Source organism: Lissotriton vulgaris, chromosome 7 (assembly GCF_964263255.1).
Source record: "Lissotriton vulgaris chromosome 7, aLisVul1.2, whole genome shotgun sequence".
Taxonomy (NCBI): domain Eukaryota; kingdom Metazoa; phylum Chordata; class Amphibia; order Caudata; family Salamandridae; genus Lissotriton; species Lissotriton vulgaris.
In genome coordinates this window covers 994124296-994149547 of record NC_141695.1, presented here as the reverse complement: position 1 = coordinate 994149547, position 25252 = coordinate 994124296, and the positions used below count along the sequence as shown (strand labels likewise).

The following is a 25252-nucleotide window of genomic DNA, read 5'->3' as shown; positions in this document are numbered from 1 at the left end:
ATACTTCTTCTCCCTCAATGCTCTTGTTTGTTTAAATTTTTTTTTAGAAGTTCTATATAGCGCGAACTTGACCTGAAGGTATTCGAGCGCTTTACACGAGCACCAGTTGCACTACAGACGTACACATTAATTTTATTAGACAAGGGGAGATTAAGTGATTTTACCAGATTGACAGGATGTTGAGCGTCACAGCTGTGATGTGGGCTCTATACAAACTGCAAGTGGTATAGTGTTCTTTGCACAAAGATTATGAGTCCGAATGCGTTTATTGAAAATTAAATATGCAGGCTTTCATTTCAGAAAATATATTACAACTCTAAGAATACATTGGTAAGCAGGACAGTGGATAAATAATGTCATTACCTGTAGCAGTAAAATACACGGTTCTAAACTTCACCCTTAAATGTAGTTTTTTTGCAGGAGGACAGCAGAGTTTTTGTTCAGCTCTCTGTATTTGGGAACCTTGCAAAGTTTGTGAAATTCATAATGATTACGACATTTTGAATACATTTAAAGAATTGGCGGGACACCTTTTGGAAAAACACCAACCACTTGTTGTATGTCACTAAAAAGGACCATAACTTCACAGGGCCATAGGCACTGACCGGCAAAATGCCACGGAACTCCAGAGATGCTTGAAATAATGTGGTGCTGCTAAGTGCAAGCTCATTTTATTGTTACCATTTTAGTTATTTATTGGCTCCCACAAACCTCTATTTAATTTGCCCGAATGTGGAGTGGTGGGGCTCACTGGTTAGAGGCGGCAGACCCGGAATCAGAGAACGGCCCGGGACCAGGATTCAATTCCCAACGCGGCAGGGTCGTGGACCAGGGTCAGCGGACTCGATAATTCTCACCTTGGTGCCTACTCTAACCAGGGATCACACTCGGCAACTCTGGGCATTAGCTTGCCTCATCTCTACAACGGCCCCCCCACATTTGCCGGTGATGCCTGGTTTCACCTTGGAGATACCCAGTAGGGACCATCTCACAGGGATAGCCAGGACGGGTTCCCCAGCGGTCTACAGCGCCACGACGCCTCAGGGCAGCAGTGCGCTTTACAAGACACATACATTTACATTTATGAGTGCATGTCACTGCCAAATACCTGATTGTTGAATTTCCAGACTCTTTTGTATTTATAACCACTTCTCTTCCACCATCCTTTACTTCTTGTCTCTTTAGCTCCCTCTTCTGGGCTCTTCTTCTTCCTCATTTCTCCCTTTGCCACCTTTTCCCATCGTTAGTTTCCTCCTTTTTTCTAATTTTCTGATTTTCTCTCTCTAGCTCTGAGTGAAATTTTGATGAAGAAAATAAGTTCTGATCCACAAAACTGAGTGACTGTGCCTGCCACAGGACCCTTAATACGCATGAAGCACCGCCTGAAACGTATACACTAAGCGTAAAGACGGGATGGGGCAGCCATAGTTTTTCGTAAAAAAAAATGCACATTCTTGTTGTCTGTGTGTCTCGTCTCCCTGATGGATCCTGTCAGCAGTGTTCTGAGAGGATTTAAAGCCAGGCTTTAAGGGATACATATTCGATTATCAAGTACAAATAAAATAACATATAGCATTTGTACTAGCCGCATGTAGCATCCTTAATGTGCCATTGAATACAAATGCCCAAAAACTGACATAGACAATAAAAACACTAAATGCACCATACGCAAATTTTCTTCTCTTTTCTCCCACAGTTTTCAAATTAAACGTGAGAGATATCCGTTAATCTTCACTCTTCATCTATTTATCTAAAAATGTAATTTTTATCTCACATTTCCTTCCACTCCGTAGAGCATACATTGGAGTTCTTCAAACTGGTTGGTGGGCCTGCTGGGGGCTTTACTTGATCAGGCGGGGTGGCCATACCCTAGGGGGTGCCAAGCTGTAGAGTCCTTCTGGACAGGTCACTGTATTCAGCTGCTCCGTGAGGGCTCAACTCACCCCACACCCATCCAGTACACGTGTCATGAGTGACATTATGCCTGCCACTCAAGGGGGCTAGCCACAGATGCCCTGGGCCTGTTGCATTAACTACATATAGGTGTCTGTGTCATCCTTGTTACTGCATGCGGACCTAAGGCCCAAAACCCTACCATGGCGACGAGTGGGTCTAATCTTGCGTGTGTACGCTGGCAGCAGCTCTGCAATTTCTGAGGGGGTACGTGTAGCCTGAGTCTAAGTCAACGGATGTAGGACAGGGCAAGCATAAGGCTAGCCACTCAGCCAGTGAGCTCGACGGCATCCAGTCTTCAGGCCCTTACAGTCATTTGCCACAGCACCGTGAGAGAACAGGAAAAGGGTAAGAGAAGAGTGCGTATGATCAGACGTGGTCAAAAGAAGAGGGGATCGTGGCATGGCACCATATCAATGAAGGAGAATTGAAGAGGAGAGGAAGGTGTGTGGCAGACCTGTCACACTGAATATCTCAAAAACCACAGGTTCACAGGTGAAATGAAGAAATGTGACAAGACCAAGGACTCCTGCCACTACCAGAGAGTGCACCCACAGACACAAACTAGCCACTGAGGTGAAACAGCATCCCGGTGACAGGTCTGCTGGATAACTAAAAGTAAGCTGCCAGCAAGCGCGAACTGCATCTCTGCTTCATGCTTCCCAGTGTGACCATCCGTTTCCAGACAGCGGCTGCTCGAGGAAAATGGCATTGCTGCTAGCAGTCGCACATGCCAAAGAAGAAGAAGAACCACACCAACGATGTAACAAGTTACTTGGCTGTGATGTCCCTCCAGTCATCCTCACTCCAAGCAAGTCATCACCACCTGTCGTACAGGTTGTCAACTGGTAACAACATCATCATTGCCACGTGCATCACCCTGAAGACCTAAGGAGCTTCTCACCATCAGAGTGGAGCCGTACCTCTGTGAACCATCAGGAGACCGACGAGGAGCTCCTATTGTCTGTTAGACCCAGCATGCACCTGAGTCCTGATGACGAGAGTACACCAGACCATGGCATCATCGGCACTTGTGGTTGCACGAGCAACTCGCATGTGGCCCAGTCGGCGGTCCTGCAGTGGCTCTGCACACCCCACATGCATATGTGGTCCCAGTGCAACCCAGTGAATAGGACCTCAAGGAAGTCTCCGCACTAAGGAATCCCCGTACGAGAGATGATTCCGAAGCTGCTCCACTGACAGGTACCCGGAGGCACCAGGCCTCAGAGGAAGACATCCCAACACCATCACTGTAATCCCATCCTTTGCAGTTTTGACTTTCAAGGACCAGGGCACTTCAATAGAAACCTCTATAGCAGACTCCACTAGAGCTCCTGATGCACCCCCAAGTTTGAGCTGTTAACGTCAACTCCAACACCATGAGAGCAGGCGGGACCGAATAACATCACATAAGTGGATTGTAACCCCATGGACCTGCTGACGAGGGATCCGGACTCCAGCTCCACTGTGTTCGTGCCCAGAGTCATCTTGTTAAATTACGGATGCGAGCTGTGGCGCCTAGGTGCTCCCAGCTGCACTTCTCCTGTACTGTCCCACAGTCTGCCCGAAGAGAGTGAGAGACTCAGTGGTATTTTGTTGTTTATTTAACAGGTCGGACTCGTTTGATTTTTTTAATAAAGTTTGGAAGGGATGTAGAGTCCTTGTGGACACGTCACTGTATTCAGCCAATCCCAGAGAGCTGGTCTCCACTAACCCCACACACATCCAGCACAGGCATCACAAGTGATGTGGCACCTGCCAATAAAAGGGGCCAGCCGCACGTGACCAGAGCCAGTTGCATGTACTAATTATAGGTGTCTGTGTCGTCCTTGTCACTGCATGTGGGCCTAGGTCCCAGAAGCCTACACAAGCTATGGCCAAGAGAAGGATCATTCTGATAGCAGTGTTTTGACCAAACTACAATGTTTGGCAATCATGTATATGGTTGCATTTTTAAAAGGGGTAACTGAACTTAAATGCAAACCTTAAATATGTTTAGACATATTTAAACATTGTAAATTTAATAGAAATAATGTGAAAAATTCGGGGGGGGGGGGTAATGATTCTAATTTACGGGGGTTTCGCATAAAAACATTTCAAGAAACTGCAGTACAGTGAGGAGGATGGCACCCGGCGCCCGAAAGATTTTGAATCACAACTCATTATGCTCCCCGATGAAGGGCGGTGGCCCGAAATGCATTGGAGCGGATTATAAAATGTTTCATTTGTGAAAGTGAAAGACTCATTTGGGAAATATCACGTCATATGGATATGAAATTAATACCAATGATGGAATAAAATGAACTATATGGATAAAGAATCAAGACCGCCTAGTTAATTGCTTTGAACGATATCATATTGAGTGCCTCAGGGATGTTTCCAATGATCCATTGGCCACACTCATTTCGATTTATTCACACTCGCCCAGAGTGATGGGCGACACCTGAGAGCACCTACAAATCTTCTACCTTTCCACAGAAATTTACAAATAGCAGTGCCTGGCTCTCTCCACTTTCAGATTACAGCTATCACTACCACTGTGAAATCATAAATGTAGTAAGGGTAGAGTCTGAGCACTCTTTATATGCAGGAGAGCCACGGTAGTATGTCAAATAATTATGATATTAATCGGACTTTAAATCACATTGGTGACAAGCGCTGGCATCATGACCTGTGTCGAATAGTTTGTACTTACCGTGATGTCACAGTTATTGTATCGTCATGTTTAATGATCTGCATAGCTGGCACGCACCAGTATAATACCTAATTAGTCATTTACGAAGTGTCGCCAGAATGGAGGTGCTTCTTCCAGGTATAATCGTCCTGCGTTTCAATTTCAGAGCAATGAACATGATCTATCGTCAGATCGAAGCAATTCTACCAAACAACCAGCAGGTGGCCTCAGTCTCAGCTGTACCTCAATAGAGGGAAAGGACCTTTTCATTCAGAAACGCAGTCCGGACATTTTAACTAAGAATACAGCTGCCTATCCTTAAATTGATTTTAAGCCACGGTCAGTCCCACCACACTGCTCAGAAATAAGCAATTGTTGGCAGCGGTGCTGAGACTTCGCCAGCTGGCCTTTGCGCTGATGGCGCGCTGAGTGGAACCAAAGTTGTCTCCCATTCGCTCTCTTTAAATGTGAGTTTAAAAAAATGGGAAGGATGAGGGAATGCGAGGGAGTGGGAGAAAAAAGAGCCATGAAAAGGAAAGCAGCCAAAAATCAGACATCACCACCAGTCTCAAGAAACAGTGGTGCATATTTATGAGAGAGCTTTGCATCATGCTTGCACCACGCTGCATGGTACATGCATGATGCAACCCTCTAAGTCAGATTTAAAAGCCTCGCAAAGCCAACTTGCGTGGCTTTGAATGGCTTTCAAAATCTATAGTGAGGTAAATCGCTGCGTTGGCTTATTCCACACAAGGGAGGCGTTCCATGGAAGTTGGGGTGGGCGTTCGCCAGCCGCCATCCTTGCAGGTAACAGCAGTGGGTGCCGTATGGGGGGGATTTCAAGGGATGGTGCAGAGGGAAAATTAATTATTTATTACATTTTGCCTTTGCATCGTCACTCGAAATCCCCCCCACCCGGCCCCACTACTGTTACCTGCACGGACCGTGGCTGGCGTTCCCACGTAAATCGCATGGTTTTTGATGCATTCCCAGATTTACAAGACCTTGTAAACCTGGGGTTGTGGCAAAAAGATACGCCTCCCCAGGAGAAGTGTAATGAGGAGAAATATCTTTATTTCAACTAATATTTTCCTCACACATAGGAAAAAGCTTGTTAGGATTGTTTTTATGCATAAAGGTGTCCCTTCCAGCACAAATACAAATCTGCTTACAACACAGGCGCCCTTGCACCTTACCTGCAATAGCGTTAGGCTGCCAAAATGGAGGCAGCTTAGGGGTAAAGAAACGGAATGTGCCGTATTGGACAATTATGGCACATTCCGTCCCTGTCACTCTGACGCAGGGCCGTGCAGCAAGGTGACACATATTCCATAAATATTGCCCAGTGTTTTTTAAGCAATGCAAATTGTGCTTCTCCACTTTAAAGGACTGCGCCCTGGCATGGGCCCAGCTCGCACATGTAAAAGGCTGCTCCGGGTATCGCGACACACTTTTTTCATCATTTTTGGACGCCACCTTCCAATCAATGCCGTTATCGTAGCACAACATTGTCTCCTTGTTTGACTTCACTGAGATTCCATGCTGTTTCTGCATTCCATATTCTTGGCTCTAGTTCGCAAAGATCTTTCTTTGAGTAACACCTGCCTTAGGTCTGACTACACTTACCTTGCTCGGACTGATTTCCAAACCCTTTTCTACAGCTATTTGTGCCCTACTCCAGGATTAGGTGTGACTCACTCTCATGTTTCCAGGAGAAAGACATAGCTCATTTATTGCTCCTGCCAGATGTGACCTGTGGCCAGTATGTGAAACTGTCATGCTAACATCCTGAAATACCTCAGAGCAGACATGAATGTCTGCTTTGCACCCTGGAGCTACGCGTTTCCTGTTTGACCCCCTTCAGTGATTGCAGGCTGACCAAACCCCGCCCTCCACTTTTCAATTATGCAAATCACAATGCATTGTTCAGTTTTAGTTTGGTCATTATGTTAGAAAGGATTCTTACATTATTCATAGTGTTCATTAAACATCTGTATAACACTTTGTAGAAGCCTACTGAAAAAACCTCTAAGATGCCTGCATGTAATTTGAGAATTATAAATTGCTTTTAACATAGCGCTTGCTGCCACGGTTTTGCTGTTGCTAAGTGCCGCAATAATTGCCCAATTTAACAAAGCACTATTAATCAGGTTCAGAGGATGAAAGTCTGAGCTGGCACTCCTGGTATCTGGACTCGCATCTTGCTAACTGACAATAGCTGCAACCCCTCAGCTGACAGAGCCCCACTTCCAGCTCTCCGAGGCAAGTAATGGAAAGAATGACCACCCTTAGGGGTTTGGGTAATTAGACATTATCTTAATGGCGGTGCATGCAAATTTGCAAGGGATCCCGAAATATAAAAGCAGCAAGAAAATGTGGGGGAGCAGGCAAAAAAGCCTAAAACATGAATGATGCTACCGATGAGGAAAGAAGGCATACAATAAATTAAATCGGGTAAAAAAGTTAAGCTGACATTTGAGGGATCCACTTACTGTGCCTATACATGTCACTGGAGAGTGAAAGAGGCCTAAAAACAACCTGGCAGGTGTCACTTTATCTCAATTAAATGGAGTGAAGGAATTACAAATAAATATGATGATAAATGCACTTCAACCATGTGTGTAACATTCCAGGAATCACATTAGAAGGACATAGCATAGTCAAAACACATAAAAATGTATATCTTACTCATAAAATGTTGTCCAGCCTGTTTCATCACTTTTTGTAGTTAAAAGGCCACTAGTCCCATCATAAGCCATCAAAGCCAGATCCAAATTCTGGGTGGAGACCGCCTTTAGACCACCATTGCTACCAATTATAAGAGTCACAATCTGGTTATCGGGCATGAGTAAGTGGCGTGGGGTGCCGTTGGCGTCCCTGCGTATTTTTAAGGAGTTGCCACTGTTGTCCACCATCTCGATGATATCATTGTCGACGCTGTAGGTGAAATTGTACAAGTATTCCCCGGTTACAAGGCTTAGGGTATACTGGTGAACTCCATTCAGATTGAAGACATACAACTCTTGCTCCCCAGGAGATGCGACCTCATATTGGTTAAAAGCATTGAGGAGGGGCCTGTTTTGCATGATGGCACGGATACGAATATTGCCCAGATCAGCAATGTAGACTGTGCCATCGGGAGCTACAGCCAGAGATGATGGAGCATTCAAGAAGGCATCTGTCGCATATCCATCATCCCCGGCATAGCAGTTACAGTTGACATCATCCTTGCAGTTGCAGTCGGAGGCTGCCCCGGCGAGAAGCGAGATCTCCCCATTGGTTGTGACTTGGCGCAGCCGGTTGATTTTCTTCTCATTTGTTTCCGCAATGTAAAGGATGCCCGTGTGTGAGATGGAGATGGCGCTCGCGGACTCAAGAGCAGAGTGAATGGCTAGCTTGCTAAGGGAATAGTCTATGCCCGGGACCTGGCAGTGCATGGGGCGCCCAGCGATGATGCTCACTTGATGGTTTTCTGTTATGCGTAGTATGACATTGTTCTCTAAAACGTAAAGTGAGTTGTCCATGGGGTTTACCGCAAGATCAGTCGGCCATTCCATTCGAACCTGCAAAACATATGACATACTGTTACAAACATCTGCTTTATGCATATGTCATTAATTTTACCTACAAAGCAACACAAACCTTAGATTAACCTGTAACATAGCTGTAAATTATAGTTTAGTATGACAGTACTCTCCCTTATCCCAATACAAATCGATTTGTAATTGCGCAAAGGTATATTCAGTCAGCATAGGATAGTGAATATGATGGTTGTAACTGGTGGAAACATTATTGTATGTTTATTAAAATGAGAGCATGGGACCCATCATTAGTAAAACACATCTTTATGCGCAGCCGCGGCCCGTGGAGGGAGTTCCGTGGGGCAGAAAGGCGGGGCAGAGGAGGGGCGGGGGGGGGTGCTAAACACCGGAATATGGATAATGTAAGGTAAGTAAACAATTTAATAAATGAAACTAATTTTGTAGTGCGCCCTGCACCTCAAAATGCGATGCAGGGCGCGCTACGAAATTTGATTTATTTATTACATTGTTTACGTACATCACATTATCCATGTTCCGGTGTTTAGTACCCCCCACCCTGCCCCTCCCACACCCCGCCTTTCTGCCCCAGGGAACTCCCTCCATGGGCCGCGGCTGTTTATACGGGAGTGATGCAAAATTTAAAATGCTACGTCAACATCTTAGAATTTTAAGAAATGCCGTATAATATGGTAGGCAAATGTATCTAGGTTGAGTACATTAGGTAAACATTATAAGAAAGTGTAGACATCTCTCCTGATACAATTTGAGACTAAATTGCCTTTTACTCTAACAGGCAGTCATCCCACAGTAGAGCCACAAAAAGCTCGAGCAAGACGCCTTGCTCTAGTCCAGCTTGTGGTCCTCTCTGACCCTGTAGCCAGCCGCGGTCGGCAGTAGGAGTTCCTGCAGGGCGGTGACGTGGGAGGAGCCGGGTGGAGGGTAGTAATGTATGGATGGAGGAGTTTAACAGGTAAGTAAACATATAAATAAATAAAAGGAATTTCGTTGCGCGCACTGCATCGCATTTGGTGATGCAGTGCGCGCAACAAAATTCGTTTTATTTATTTATATGTTTACTTACCTGTTAAACTCCGTAATCCACACATTAAGACCTCCCACTGTGCTCCTCCCCCTCCACACGTCAACGCCCTACAGGAACTCCTACTGCCGACCATGGCTGCCTGTAGCTGAAAACATGCTAAGCTTCCACATGCAGGGGCGTGGCTTGCGCGCCATCTGCAGAGGACGTCTTTCCCGTGAGCTCCGCTACGGACTGATCCGCGGATGCCGTGAGGACCCTTCCTGCCGTTTTTTGGACGGCTTTTTTGGTAAACAGCAGTGTCAGAAGGTGGACAGCCTACAATGGAGCGCTTTTCGAGCCTCCACGACCGCAATTTCACCGACAATTCTCAACAGTAATTTTTCTCTGACATCGTATCACGAACGGCCGCCATTTTGTTTGCCGCCGACGTGAATGTTTCTCTTCGCACCTTCTTTAATCCCCCTTCCGTTCCGGCATTAGCTTGTTCTGGACACAACATTATGGTACTGCTCTCGTTAATGACTGCTCAGAGTTTCTTTCTACTTTATGTACTTTGCCTTTTTGAGTCTAATGCGCAACAGCTCCTCTGAGGTAATAACTGCCACCATTTTGAATCTCCTGAATGTGATGTTTTCTACTCCTACATAAGGGCATTGTGGTGACTCCCTCATCGTCTTTTCAGTACACTTGCTCTCCTGGCTCCCCATAATCATCCGCCTCCTGCATTTTCTCATTACTCTGTATATACCAGCCTTATTGTGTCTCGGCTTTTATTCCTCTGGCCTGGCACTTTATATCAACGCTGTGTTATACCACCTTGTCCATGTTGATGCCTCCTCTACGGTGCTGTGTGGCCTTTTGTTGTCTTCGCACTGACCAATAGTGCGTTACTTGGCGATTCTTTTTTTTTCATCGTCCTATATTTGCCACATTGTGTGCCCCTATCATCTTTGTGCATCTCCAATCTGGTTCATAATCTACAAGTTTATTGGACATATCTCCTTCTGGTATCCTGCACCATGGCGAATGTCTCTACTTCGCCGAAGTTGTCGTAGACCGGAACCAAGCCCAAAAGGCCTAAAAATGACCCGCCCTCCCCCATTAACTCTTCGACTAATCCTGTACTGGACTCCATCCTTGAAGAGGTGCGTGGTCTTCAACCTTTTATGTCTGCTACCAATGCTAAACTTCAGCAGATTGAGGAGCGCTGGGTGGTTATGGAAAATAAAGTTTTGAATTTAGAACAACGAGTCAGCGATGTCCAAGACCTCTCAACTAGGATTCCATTATTGGAACAAGAGATCCACAAGCTCAAACTTCACACCGAGGATTTGGAAAATCGCAATAGATGAAATAACCTATGTGTTTATGGTGTTCCGGAAAATTTGGAAGGGGCTGACATGGTCTCTTTTATTCGGAAATTTCTCCAGGAACTTTTGGAACTCCAACCATCGTCACACCCTCTCAACATCCAACGAGCACACCGTCTTGGCCGCCTCAACTCCAATGCCTCCAAACCACGTGGCATCATCATGTTATTCTTGGAGTTCACAGAGTTAATGGCTGTATTGAAGGCCGTCAGGGCCAAACGTCGTCTCCAGTGGTCTGGTCATAACATTTTCATTTCCCAGGATCTCTCTTCTGCTACAAATGCTCGACGTAAGGAATTCCTGAACCTTCGTCCTATGACGAGACAACTCAGCATTCAGTATGGAATTCTACATCCCTGCTTTTGCAAGATCACACATAATGGTCGTACCAGATCCTATGATGATCCACAGAAACTTCGCGACTATCTGCTAAGTGTCTCGCCTTCCACCATGGACACTGCTAGCTAATGCTTTATGTCTTTCTTTGTTTTCTCTTTTTACAACCATTATTCTATTCTATCTAACTTTTCTTAATTTATCTTCCTTCTCTATCTTCGTTTAATACTTACCTTACATCCTTGTGTTTTTCCTTTTCATAATGTCCGTATCCTGTGTGCTCGTGGGACATGTCCTCTCTCTGGTGTACCCTCGTCTCACATGTTTTGGTTACTGTCTTCTTCTCAGATCAAGCCTTTGTGCCTTGATCTGTTCCCTTTCTCTATTTACGTATCTTTCTTCTCTTTCTCTTTTCTCTCTTTTTCTTTGCTTTCTTCTTCCTAAGTGGCCTCTACTGTTTTCTCTAATTGTCCGATTATTGTTTCCTCATTTTTTGACTCTTGTTCGCTTTCTTAAAGTGAGCGACCTACGAATCCACTGTTTAACTGTTATTTGTTGTCTCCCCTTCTGTAGTGATCTCCTCGCCATGTGTCGCCTCCATTTGTCACCCATCCTCCCCTCCTCCCAACATGTGAAATTTTGTCTCTTGGAATGTTCGAGGTCTTGGTCACCCTGTCAAATTTCATTCACAGGTTGTTTTCCTTCAGGAAACGCATTGCTCTGACATTGAATCCCTTAGGCTTAAGAGACATTGGGTGGGTCAGGTTGTGTTTTCTCCTGCCGTTAACAAAAAAGGAGGGGTTGCTATATTATTCCATAAGGCTTTAAATGTTCAAATTATTTCCTCTCAAAATGATGATGAAGGTCGTTGGGCAATGGCAAAGGTTGTTATACACAACAAGACGATGGTTTTATTGAATATATATGGCCCTGTTCGTCCAGATCCCAAATTTTGGAAAGACATCAAATTGCTCATTGCATCTATAGATTGCCCTGATTTTATAGTAGCTGGTGATTTTAACCAATGTTTAGACCCTTTTTCAGATCGGTTGTCTTTGAGTAAATTTCAGCCTAACAAATCTCATAAGAGTTTTCAATCTGCCATTGCCTCACGTCCTTTATATGATTCGTGGAAAGTGTGTAACCCTGATTTATTGGAATATTCTTTTTTTTCTAATGTCCATCACACACGTTCGAGAATTGATTATATAATGATTAGTAAGTCTCTTCTTCCCTCCATTCAAAAATCTGTTATTGGTTCTATTTTTATCTCCGACCATGCTCCTGTATATACTACCCTTGATCTTTCCCTTAGCCCCTCTAAATTTAGTTGTTGGAAATTTAATTCTTTTCTTTTATCTGATGCCACTTTCATGAAAAAATTTACTGAGTTTTTTAATGAATACTTTTCCTTTAATAACCCCGCTGATACCTCCATTCCTAACACCTGGGATGCTTTTAAAGCTTCTTTTCGAGCTTTTACGATTTCCTATGTTTCTGCAAAAAAGAAGCTCAATAAGCAAAAGTATGAGGATCAACTTAAACAGATTAAAACTCTCGAACACATATATTTCACCTCCAAATCCCCTTCTGCCCTTCAGGACTAGATTCTTGCCAAAACAACACTTAATAAAATTATCACTAATGAAGCCTTTCACACCCTCCTTAAAATAAAATCCAAATTTCATGGTGGCCAGAACAAAGCAGGGAAAATGTTGGCCAATTATTTGAAAATCAAGTCTGAACGCAAAGCTGTCGGCCAATTTTTAATGATTCACTCAATAAACTAGTTACCTCCGATGAAGACATTGCTGAAGTATTTCACAACTATTACCAAGCCCTATATACAGATGACACTCACCCCTCTGATGCAAACTTAACAACATTTTTTGAAGGACTTCCTTCCCCTCCTTCACTCCCCGTTGACTTTTCTCACTTGGAACGTGAAATTACTCTCTAGTAAATCACCACGGCCATTCATTCTCTCAAAAAATCAAAAGCCCCTGGCCCTGATGGTCTGCCAGTTGAATTTTATTCCTCCTTCCATTCCTTTTTTGCCCCTAAACTCCTTCAGTTATTTAACTCTTTTATTTTGGAAGCTAAAGCCTCTGGGTCCTTTTTGGATGCTCTCATTGTAATTATCCCAAAACCTGATAAGGATCATTCCCAATGTAAAAATTACCACCCCATATCCTTAATTAATTATGATTGTAACATTTTTGCTAAAATCCTTGCCTCTCGCCTTGACTCCATTATCCCTCGCTTAATCAACACAGACCAGGTGGGTTTTGTTAAGGGTAGACTCGCTGCTGATAATGCTCGTCTTTTTTCCAATGTCCTTGCTCACAGTAAAAATGTCAAAACCCCGTTGGCAGCCCTTTCCCTGGATGCTGAAAAAGCTTTTGATCGTATTAATTGGCAACATATGTTCTGCACCCTTAATTGGTTTGGTTTTGGCCCAAATTTTATATCCTTAGTTAAACTCCTTTATTCATCCCCTCGTGCCAGTATTTTTGTTAACAACCAATTTTCCAGGTTCTTTTCTTTGACCAGAGGCACGAGACAAGGTTGTCCCCTTTCCCCTTTATTATTTATTTTATGTCTTGAGCCCTTTCTACAGCGCATTCGTTCCAACCCTGATATCACTGGTATAAAATTTTCCTCTGTCGAAACTAAATTGTCAGCGTATGCTGATGATGTCCTCATTTACATGTCCAATCCCGAATCCTCCCTTCCACCCTTTTTAAATGAAGTTCAGTTGTATTCCTCCATATCAGGATATAAGCTTAATTTATCCAAAACGGAAGTTCTACCCCTTAACTCACTGTGTTTTCAATACATGTTTAATAATACTGATTTTGCATAGTGCCCATCTAAAATTAAGTACCTTGGTATATGGTTTTCTTCCTCTCTAAAAGATACCCTTAAAATAACCTTTGATTCGTTGACTAGTAAAATTCAATCCCTTATGCAGATTTGGTCCCCCTTATTTCTATCTTGGTGGGGTAGACTGGACACCATCAAAATGATGATTACCCCTCATGTTTTGTATACAGTTTCTATGCTCCCTTTCAAAATTCCTAAATCCTATTTTTCTTGTATTAATTCTGTATGCACAAATTTTTTGTGGAATAATAAGCATCCCCGCATTGGTTTACATAAGTTGATCCGACCTAAAAATGAAGGTGGTGTTCGTTTCCCTGATTTTGGCTCATACCACTCTGCCTTTTTGATCAAACAATCCTTCTCCTTGGCTTACAACTTCCTTGATACTCCTGTCCCTAAGTGGGTTCTTCTGGAACGCTCTCTTTTAAAAGATTTCTCCTTTCAACATATTACTTTTATGTCAAATTGTACCTTTATATCCAAATATCCCATTTTGAAGCATTCCCAATCTATATTGCAAAATGTTTTTTCCTCTACTCTTTCCCCTCTGCAATGTTTTTTATCCTCTATAGTTTGGTACAACAAATTTCTTAGATATAAAGGTAAATCGTTCTATTTTAAACACTGGAAAGAAAAAGATATAATGTTTGTACATCAGTTTTTCCTTGATTCCTCTCTTATTTCTTTTCCAGTATTACAAAACATGTTTAATTTACCTTCCTCATTTCTCTCTGAATATTCTATTATAACATCTGCTATTCAATCTCACTTATCCTCTTTACCTTCTTCCTCCGAATCTTTTTCTTCCTTCACTCCTGTCACTCCACTTTATCCTCTCTTTTCTACTCAACTCCCTAAAGCTGCTCTTGTATATTCACTTTTACTGTCCAATTCTTCTGTTCTCTCTAAATCTAAAGTAGAGACTGCTTGGGAGACCGATCTTGATGTCTCCCTTGACATTGCATTGTGGGATCGTTTATGGTCCAGGATTTTCAAAGTCTCCGTTGCTGCACGCATTACCCAATCCTTACTTTTTATATATCATAGAGTTGTTATTACCCCGGTTACTATTCATAAATTTTCTCCAACCTCTTCTCCTTTATGTTGGTCTTGTTCCAAAGTTACAGGTACTCTACAACACCAACTATACGAATGTTCCCCTGTTTTATCTTTTTGGACTGATGTTTGGAATATATATATGAAAATGTTATCTCTTTCCTCCCAATTATCTTTTTTACGCATATTTTTAGGTTCTTTATCTGAAGATATTAATATTGTTACACCCTCTTCTGCCAAATTGTTCGACCTATTTATTGCACTTGCATTTAAAGTTATTTTATCGTGTTGGAAAGACAATTCAAAACTCTCGGTCCACACATGGTGGAATTATATTTGTGATGAACACAGAATTTCTATTGCTTCCTCCACCTCTGTTCCTTTGAAAATTAAATCCAATTTGTTATGGCTTCCCTTCACTTCCTATCTTTCCTCTAATCCTTCTCCCCTACCGCGTGCTCCTCGTCCCTCATGATCCCTTTGGTTACTTATCCTTTCTCCTCTTTCTCCCCTCTACTCTTTCCTTCCCTTCTGCTTTCCTCTTTCTCTCTTTTTCCTTCTTTCCTTTCTCTATTTCTTTCTACCCTTCTTTTTCATATATAAATTCCTCTGGATTGATGTCTTTTATTATTATACTCATATGTACTTTTTCTAATTTTTCATGACATGCTTTTTGTATCACTTTTCAATGCTTAATAAAAATTTCTTAAACAAAAAAAAAAAAGCTTCCACATGCCTTCTGCCTGCCAAACCGTGAGCCAAGGATTAAAGAGAAAGTAGTGAAACAGGGGCTGAAAGCACAGTGCGAACCCAGAAAACCTAGGATCAATCGGGCTTCTAGGCTTTACCAAACTGTGTGACTTTAGGGCCTAGGCAAATATTTTGTTATACTGAGACTCCTTTTTCTTTTCGATCCCATATGAGAGCGCCTTCAGATACACAATAAACTTTTGTGTTTGATTTAATAGACTATATTCAGAGCCACTAAAAATTATGTAGAAGGGAGGACCAAATTATGTGGTAGGTATTACTAAATTATGCAGCAAGAAAAGGCAAATTATGTGACATAATGCTGCACATTTTGTAATATGATTACTTCGTTATTTTATAATTTTTACACATGCTTACATTATATGGGAAAAGGTTACACATTATTCGTACTAAATTAACACCTCACTACAGCAATAAGCATCAGAAAGGTGACCAGTCAAACTTTTTGAAGGGCCTTCCACTGTCGGGCAACACGTGTCACCGCTTTTCTAGTAACTTTTGATCCGTTTGAGCTAGAAATAATATTTTTTTGTTAAAATCTGAAGATTATGCAGCAGGTAGTTGATTACGTGGTAGATATGGCATTTCCATACTTATGCAGAAAATGCAGACTATAATGTTGCTCCATATATAATGAAAACCTAGGCCACGTATAGGGTACACATGCCAACTAAGAAGCCTCTTACTTCACTATAGTTATTGTTGTCAGCGTGGAGGTGGCATCAATGTTTTTAGATTCATATTTAAAAACTATCATGCTTAATAATTGCCTCTCAAGGCATTGGTATGATGCAATGCACTAAAATGAACCACTTCCGAATGCACTTTTTAAATTTTTTTGAAGGGACCTCATCAAATCCTTGTACAAAGGTTGTTGCATGATTTACATGCCAACATTTTGTACGGCTCAGCTTGTGCACAGCCTCTTAGAACCAAGCCAAACCAGTGGCTCAGATCCATCTTGGGTCTCCGTGTTCATTTGTTGGCTCACCCTCCTTTACTCCACGGTGCAAGCAGATTTTCTGTGCCCCACAGTTGATTTAGCAGAGTTTAGCATGGTTTGTGTGGAGCAAAGTCTGGCCATCTGCCCTCCACATGAATTATAGGTGAATGCATTATACTGCACTGCTCATATTTACTACAGTTCAATTACACATTGAGCAGCACAGCAGCATACCAGGCTCTTCTCTCTCTTGACAGGTAGGTATTATGGCATCCCTCAGAAAAGATTAGTCCCAAGATTCTAATCCTAAAAAAGACCTATATTGGACCAAAATTCTTGGAACTCACATCATTGCTGTTCAGCTCTCTTCCTATAGGCAAAGTCTTCCTTGGTTGTTGTGAGTGTGAGATGTAGTAATAAGGATTCAAGTGTATTCAGCCCTATGTAATTCCCACTAATTTATTCATCGATGAAAAGTCAGACTGTGATTAAATACAGCAGGGCGAGCAGAGGAGAACCATAATACCTGGGTAATATCCATGCTTGAGTCGCAGCTTAGCGGCCGACCTGCCGCTAAGTCGTTTGATCCCAGCAACGTGGAGATGATTCCATTTTGATCAACCTTCCGTATCATGGTGGCATCCACAAAATAAATAAGTCCGTTTTTGTCTACTGCAATACCTGTGTGAGGCAAATAAGAATTAAGATCCATTTTTATGTAGCTGTCGCAAAATAAGTGTGCAGTGAGTGACAGGGGTCAATGAATGTTGCGTTTCTTACTGCATTTTTTAAATGATAGGCGGACACAAGTGCATTTTTTCCACCATTTCAACTGACAATTCATAGTTATGAATAATAAGAACGAAAAAAACAGCAATAATATGCATTGCTTGTTTTCATATAAAATGTCATACTTACCACTGTAGTTTCTATTGGTGAATAAATAATAGTGCTACTATCCAAATTAGTGGTGCTCAATTTAACAACCTCAGAAAAATGAAAGAAGGAATTGAGCTGCAGAGATTCAAACTCATGACTTGAAGATCCCAGCCAATGACCGTAGCAAGCGCTTAACTCACTGAGCTATCTTGCAAGCACTATTCTGCATTGGCATCATCCCAAAGGATCATGAGAAGCCATCTCCCTGTGTGGCAGCCCACGATATGGTACCTGGTCGCTCTCACAATCTTGCCTACTGCCTTATGTTGCTGGGTCTCTCTCTTTGGCTAGGGGATGCAGTGGGTTATTTGTGCAGTGGATGTGAAGCCCATAGACTGTTTTAATGTGTTCATGGGCTTGGACTGGGGTGGGATATCACACAAATGATTCTCCATTCCAGAGATCAGTTTCTTCTTAGTGCACCAGCATGTAGTTCAGTAGTAACTGCACATGCTTGCCAGGTACATTTGTCTATGGTTCAGAGATTATCGACAAGCTCGGTGTTGTTTCCTGACTGAGGAGCTGAGCTGACGCATCATGATTGTTAGTGGACTCGGATTCAAGTCATTAAAGTTCAGGAATCCCTTCACGATTAGCAAGTTAGGAAGATGTGTTCATGCCACAGCACCTTGATGGACCACCAGCAGATCTCCCCCCCCTCCCCAGTGCCTTGAGACCCTTACGGGTGAGTACTCTCGCTTTACAAGGCATTAATTGATTGATGCCACAAAGAAAATGCCCCGAGCTATTCATTACCTACCACAAAGCCTCTATGGGGTGCCCTGTTTTGTTTTTCAATCCTTTCTCAGGCCACCTCGGATACACAGCTGATGTGTAAAGTGACATTTCTCAGAGCAGAAAGAACTGTGGCTGAATGTCTCCAAGCTGGAGCACCCACTACTTAGGCACAATAAAATGTGAGATCTCCCTGAAGAAGCAATCAAGGACAGACGAAGAACAGGCCAAGCCTAGAACCGTCTCCCTTAAAAACAGAAACTGCTAATCCACCCCCGCCTGATCTCCACCAAATGGCAGAGCTCAGGACTAATCTGCATCTTCTTGATAAATGAAAGGATCCATGGAATTTTCAAAGGTAACCGTTCTCTTCCGCCTCACCTCGCCTCAGTGACTGAGTCTCCTCCGTTCTGCTACAGGAATGCATCCCCTGAAATGTAAACTTAAAACTTCAGATTGCCAGTTGACATTTTTTCTTTGTATGCCTCTCTCCTCCCTTTCCATCCTCTTCATGCTTCTTCTATGATTACAGCCTACTCTAAGACATGTGCATGTTTGACTCAATGTCTAATGTTGTATCTCAGCAAATTACCAACATTTCATCTTCAAGATCACAACCTGTCCTTCTTTGAAAGCCTTGCCTTGCCCTGCAATCTAGCGATTCCTAATCTCCTCAAGGCAATCTACTAATCCCAACAACCCATCTGCATGATCTCACATACCCCCAATAATAAATACAGCTAACTCTTCTTATTTAATCCACCCGAAAGATACTGGAGTACATTCATGGACTGGTCTCCTTGACGGCACAAGACTAATCCCAATAAACAATAATCACCACTGAATTGACCACTAACCTTTGGAGCAAAGTGCTTCCTGGCATAAAGCATTGCAACACCTCATCAAGGTGCTATGAAATGCAATTACAAGTATGTTGTTTCATTATTCATTTTATTACAGTACATGACAGACCACATGTTATCAAACAACATTTTTAGTATTATGAGTTAAACTGAGAATGCAGCTGATCTGCAATTTTTGTTTTCACAAATTAAGCACTGGTACAAGGCCTGCTTCTACTGGATTTTAGTGTTAATTGTGGGTGGAAATGGTAATTTCCAAGTACACTTCCCTACACATCCCAGACTTCGGAGCCTGAACTTTAAGCACCTGAATACTTTGGCCATCCTAGCAGTTCGGAGTCTGAACCCATGCCCCCTCACCTCTCTGTTCACTGGTACAGAGTCCCCAAAAGTCAGAGGGCAACCAGCCAGGCCTCCAGATATAATGGGAAAAGGTTTCCACAACATTTTCAGCTGCCATAGGAACCCCCTGCAAGGAGCACCTCCAGCAGGTTGACAAGGGAGATCCAACAGGTGGCGAGGGCGACACAGGCAGCGAACAGCCCAGCACAGCAGTACCAGACTCAGAAAAAATGCAAAACCCATGACCTTAACGGGCAAGAAACTGCCCAAAAATGATCATGTGTAAAAGGATTTCTGGATTCTAGGCCACACTCTATATCCAAAGTGGGACCCGGTCCTGATACAAGGGGGGGCGGTTCCCACTCATTCACAGGTTACACGCGTCTGTGCACCCCGTGAGAGAGCGGCTGGGGGGGGGGGCTGGAGGCCTGCTCCTCCACCTCCCCCCACCATCATCAGCACCATGGTGAAGCGAGGGCTGTTTATAGACCGAAGGAGGGAGGGGTCTGCCCTCGGACAGCAGGGGACAGAAGGGGTTTTACAACAATCAAAGAAGAAAACAAGAATAAAGAGAGGAAAACAGAGAAAATAGTAATTTCTAGGCCCGACAATCCTCTCAGTCCCTCATAAAGAAACGCTGTGGCAGCTGCGGGTGGTGTTGCATAAAAGAGGGGCGCTGGGGTTAATAGGGTGATATTTTAGGGGTTAACGATTATGGGGAACGCCAAGGAGCATTTTCCCGACGGTCTCTGGATCAAATTTGAAACTGTGGTGGGAGACTTGTTTGAAGGTGAGGGACCGAACTTATATTGGCTTTGTTAATTAGCATTTGTATAGCGCTGTATGCATTATTGCCTCTCTAGGCGCGGTTTAAGTCAGAACTGATCGGCCGTAGGTGTGAGTGGTGAGAGCCAATGTGGTGTTGTAGCTGGCCGTTGCAAACCAACTCGGATCCTGCCTGCAGCCTCCGGCAATACCAGCCTCTCCTGTGCACGAGACCCAACAAGGCCTGCAGGCAGCCAAAACAAACCAAAGCAGCACACACTGACCTGCACAGCTACCGGCCCTTCGGAACTCCGGCAACGCCGGCAGGGTAATAGCGCAGAGTCTTGCAAGTTTATTAATTAGTCGAGTCCCCGGTCGCCGCTTTAGATCGACCTCACTTCCTTCCTATAAAAGACGTGAGGTCATGATACCCCCATACGGTGCTGCGCTGGCGGCACAGCTAATGCTTGGGAAGATACTGGCAGATTGTAACATTGTAGCACTAGGCTCTCACCCGGAGCGCTCTTTAATGAAGTGTCTCCTGCTGGTAAGTCTGCAGGGAACTGAGCTGAGCAGCAGCCAGCGCACAAAGGTGTGAGAGGCGCGTCGACGTGGCTGTGGGACAGGTAGATTTATTTTCAAATAATTATAAGGTTCACTGTGGAGGGAGAAAAATGTTGTAGCTCTCGCCCGGTCAAATAAGTGCCGGTGCTGAGCCCCGGAAAGCACCGGCACAAATTAAGCACTGGATAACACAAGACTTATGTGAGAAGGCCTAGAACCCATCAATCACAACATCTCCCTCTCAAGTAAGTGCTGCCAAGAGTTCAATTATGAATTGTTACCAGTTGCCTAGTATCTAGGACTGAAACCACAGTCCTAAACAAATGAGAGAGACTACTAAATTCCAGGGAAGAAATACACCTGGAAATTGCTTGACCTTTCGACAAGAATCCACTCCTAAGTGTTACTTAATGACAGAGAGTGAGAGGTTTAGGTGGACCTTGGTGCTGTACAAATATAGCTGTTAAGGGCATCTTCCCACATCCTTCTATAAGATCACTAAAATATGGATATCCTCTCAGTTCTAGCTCCTTGTCTTTAGTGTTTACTTACCTCAACTTATTTGCATTCTGGATGCCTACATCATAAGCAACCACGCGTAAACTAGCAATAAATATATTGACCTCAAGGTTCAAGAAGGCCTGAAGAATGACTCAAGTTGCTTGATGCCTTTCATATACCGAGGGAAAAAAAACACTGGGCTAAGCATATCTTCAATGAAAACAAAAGCAGATCCATCTACTTTTCCAGGTGGTCCCTAAAGCCGTACAATACAGCTCCCCCAAATCCAGTGCCTCTCCCCTCCCCGAAAAACAATGGTGCACAAAACTGACTGGACCATGATCAATGTCAGCCCCAAAAGCACCTGCCATCAAGTATGGTTTTTCCAAGACCGCTCACAAATGAGCCTCTCTTACAAGATTACCTGGGCATTAAATGTAGTAAGGTCCTGTCTGAAAGACTGCATCACAACCAACACAGTGCACGTTTCTTTTGACAGGGCTCACCCACTCCTTGGACCAAGATGCCCAGGCGTATTCACCACTACCTTGAAGACCCTGTACTTGCTCCTGGTACGGTAAAGAACAGCACTCAAACACAATTCTTTGTCTCCAAAGCAAAGCTCAACCTCAGCCTTGGCTCTATCAGCAAGTATGCAAGCCTACTCAGGCAGCTATATGTTTAAAGTTGCCGGTCCATCGACAGTTCATTATCCTCCTATAAATGTACAAGCAGATTCATGGAAGCTCATTCTCCTTTTAAACTCTCTTTCCATCCACCACAAGCTTGAAGATACTGTCATATGACCTTTACGTGGTTTAGAACACGCCTGTTGCCATTGTACATTGCTCATCTTCACCTAAGTAGAAGTCCTTTGAGGGGTCCCACACTGGCCTTTGAAGAGTGATCACTCTACTTCAAAGCCTCTAACCTTTCGCTTGTCCATGTTGTAAAGCGCCCCGAAGCATCTACGAAGCAACATATTTGTGACAGACAAGCACATAATAAGTAAATTAAACATAAGTATGCCAGATATGTGGGTGTGTGGGAATGGGCTACACATCATTAAGAAGGCAGGAGGTTCTGCTTACCCTCAGAGTGTGACGAGGACCCATGCATGTACTTTCCATGGGAAGAAACCATTATCGGCTTGGCCCGAACATGTCTTATTGCATGTAGGGTTCCGGCACACTGAGTGATGTGAGAACCATATGTTGTCTCTTCAGTGCTTCTTAATCTATGTTACGAACACAACAAGTATAATGTGTGCTTCACTGTACACTCATCTGTGTTGACAACCTGTGTTTGTTAATTGCTTTTGCATATTTATGAATCTACAAGAGTAGGAGCCCAGATTCATTGTTGTCAGTGTTTATCCTCTAAATTATCAATCACTCCCTCACACATTTACGTGCTCAGCTCTATTAAAATGTGTTGTTTTTAGTTGCTTTTGCAACGTTGAAAAAAAGAGTAGAACTTTTGTGGGGGTGGCCTAGGTTCATGTACAACACAATGGCCCTTAAGATGATCTTTCCCTCAAGGATCTGATATGAGGAAAAAGATAAACTGCACCCTCATTCATTAAAAGGACTGACGTCTGAACAGGTGTTCACCCAGTATTTCAGGTGTACTTTCTTTTAATGGTTTGAAGTGCCACGTTGTGCGCTAGAAAAGACACTGTGAGTGTGGCCCTGATTATGAGTGCCCTCAAGACACCAGGGATCAGGGTGCAATAATAAATAGAACCTTTTACAAGTTGTCTCCTACTAATGAGGAATCACAAGCAGATATTTGAGCTTTCTATGCCTAAATCAGCATACCCCAGTATTTACTGTGCCCTTTTTACCTAATAAATTTGTCAGATGTGACCTGTGGATACCGAAAGGGGAAGGTCCAGAGATGTCGCCCTTATCTCACCCTATATTGTCAGATGGGGTAAGCTCTACACCTCTTGTAATCAAGGGGCATATTATCGCAGTTTTATCGGCAAAACGGCGATAATGGGCTTGATAATACGCCCTTGTTAATTCCAATTGAAGCCCATGTTCTGATGTTAACATGGGCTTCTATGGGAATTAACAAGGGCGTATTATTAAGCCCTTTATCGCCGTTTTATCGGCAGTTTCCTGCCGATAAAACGGCGATAATTTTAACCATGGTCCTTGATAATATGCCCCTCAGTTCCTTGCATACAAAGGGATTCGCACAGGGACTGGAAAATAATGATGGGTTGGTGATCGAAGCCTAAGGGATGAATGACAGATCGATTTATGCATTGAGATCTGGGCCACCAGTCAGCCTGTGCATTTCTTGCTTGGGGAGTCCTCAGACTTCGGTCCAAGGCGCACACCCCCCTTGGCAGGTCCGCGGTGCCTTGCTTCGCCCAGAAGCCAGCCAGCGATGTATGACGTTACAACGCATGCTTTTACCACGCATGCTGTTACAACGCAAGTATTACAACAAAAACCTTTACAACGCATTACACTTGGGGGTGCTGGATAGTGAATAGTTTAATTTACTATTCCAACTCCATTTCCCGTGGACACTAGGGAAGGTGTTGGATAGTAAATTAAAACTATTCCTTATCGTAGAGCGCCCCCCAGTGTAATGCGTTGTAATGGTTTTCTTTGTAACGCATGCGTTGTAACAGCCCTGCGTGGTAAAAGTTGCGTTGTAAAGGTTGCATACCCCTCTCCATCAGTGGCTGTTCCCTCTCAGCACCCCAACTCCTTGAGACCTCATGGGTGAGTAGTGCGCTTTACAAATGCTTGATTGATTGATTGAGTGATGATGCTTTGTGTATTTCTGCTTATGCAAAAACGTGAGAGAAAGCATTTACTGTATAACCTAGTGGAACGTGACTGTCTATTTCATATTCATTGTATCACCGTCATTGTGTTAAAAGCTGCAGTCTCACCTCTGGGATTTGTCAGGATTGCATCTACTGCCTTTCCACCATTGCCACACCTGGCTTCATCATACGGCATGCACTGATCGCCATTTCCTGCAATCACTTCCGAGTTGCTGGCGAGATCTTTGGCGCCCATCTGCGATTTGATGCGGTAAATACGCCTGCTGTTGGTATCCGAGAGAAACAGTGACCCGGAAACTGGATCCACCGCCAGATAGTACTTGTGGGCTATGTTGTTGCTGTAGGGAGAAAAAAAAACATAGATTAAATGTAGGTGTCTTGATTTAAGGCTCCATATGTTCAAAATGATTCAAAAGATTTTCCCTTGATGTGTGAGTTACTTATGACTTAATCGTGATTTTTCACGAGTATGGAGAACTTACTCTTGGAAAAAAGTTTTGTGACTCTGCATTACATACATACTAGCTTAAATAGCAAATGTATCTATTTTTGACAAAGTATATTAAAAACTGCACGTTTCGACATATGTAGCTTTATGTGTTAGGTGATAACTGCCAACATACAAATCGATTATTTGCCAGAGGATATGAGCTGGGAGTGCGGTAAGTTTCATTGCAGGTAACGCGGAGGAACTCCACAAATAGGGCTGTTTGCTCAATATGAATCAATGTAAAGAATGTGTCATTTGAAATGTCGATCCTCTTTGTTTTAAATGGCCAAAAACAATAGTTCTAAAACCGCCAACGAAGTGATCACGGATCGAACCTATTTGCCCAATATGTGCAACTGTGAGGCAGCGACTTCCCCTCTTTACTAGCCACGTGACTAATTGTGAAGTGTGGGCAATGGACTGTGTGCATTTTGATTAAGACTGGTTCATTTAACGTTCTAGCAAAAAAAAAAAATCGATGCCGTTCGTAGAGATATTTCGAAAGATTTCGACACCGTTATTTAGCCATCTCTGATTGGTTTGGAAGGGATTATAGGACAGTCTTTTGGGAAGGCTTCATGGTACCACTGAGGGCTTTTATTTGTTTTATTAGCTACTTCATGCCACTTTTTAGAGAAATGTTATGATGCTTTCCCAGTACATTTAAT

The 25252-nt window shown here is 43.3% G+C and overlaps 1 protein-coding gene across 1 annotated transcript in view; it reads right to left on the bottom strand.

The window, feature by feature from the left end:
- Positions 1-25252, bottom strand: part of LOC147702831 (teneurin-2) — a 1317719-nt gene that overhangs the window by 90591 nt on the left and 1201876 nt on the right. The window contains exons 21-23 of the mRNA XM_086931409.1: positions 24200-24432; positions 17100-17254; positions 7316-8190 (exon numbers count right to left, since the gene is read on the bottom strand). Coding sequence (XP_086787535.1) covers positions 7316-8190; positions 17100-17254; positions 24200-24432 — 1263 coding nt within the window. The remainder of the gene's footprint in view (positions 1-7315; positions 8191-17099; positions 17255-24199; positions 24433-25252) is intronic.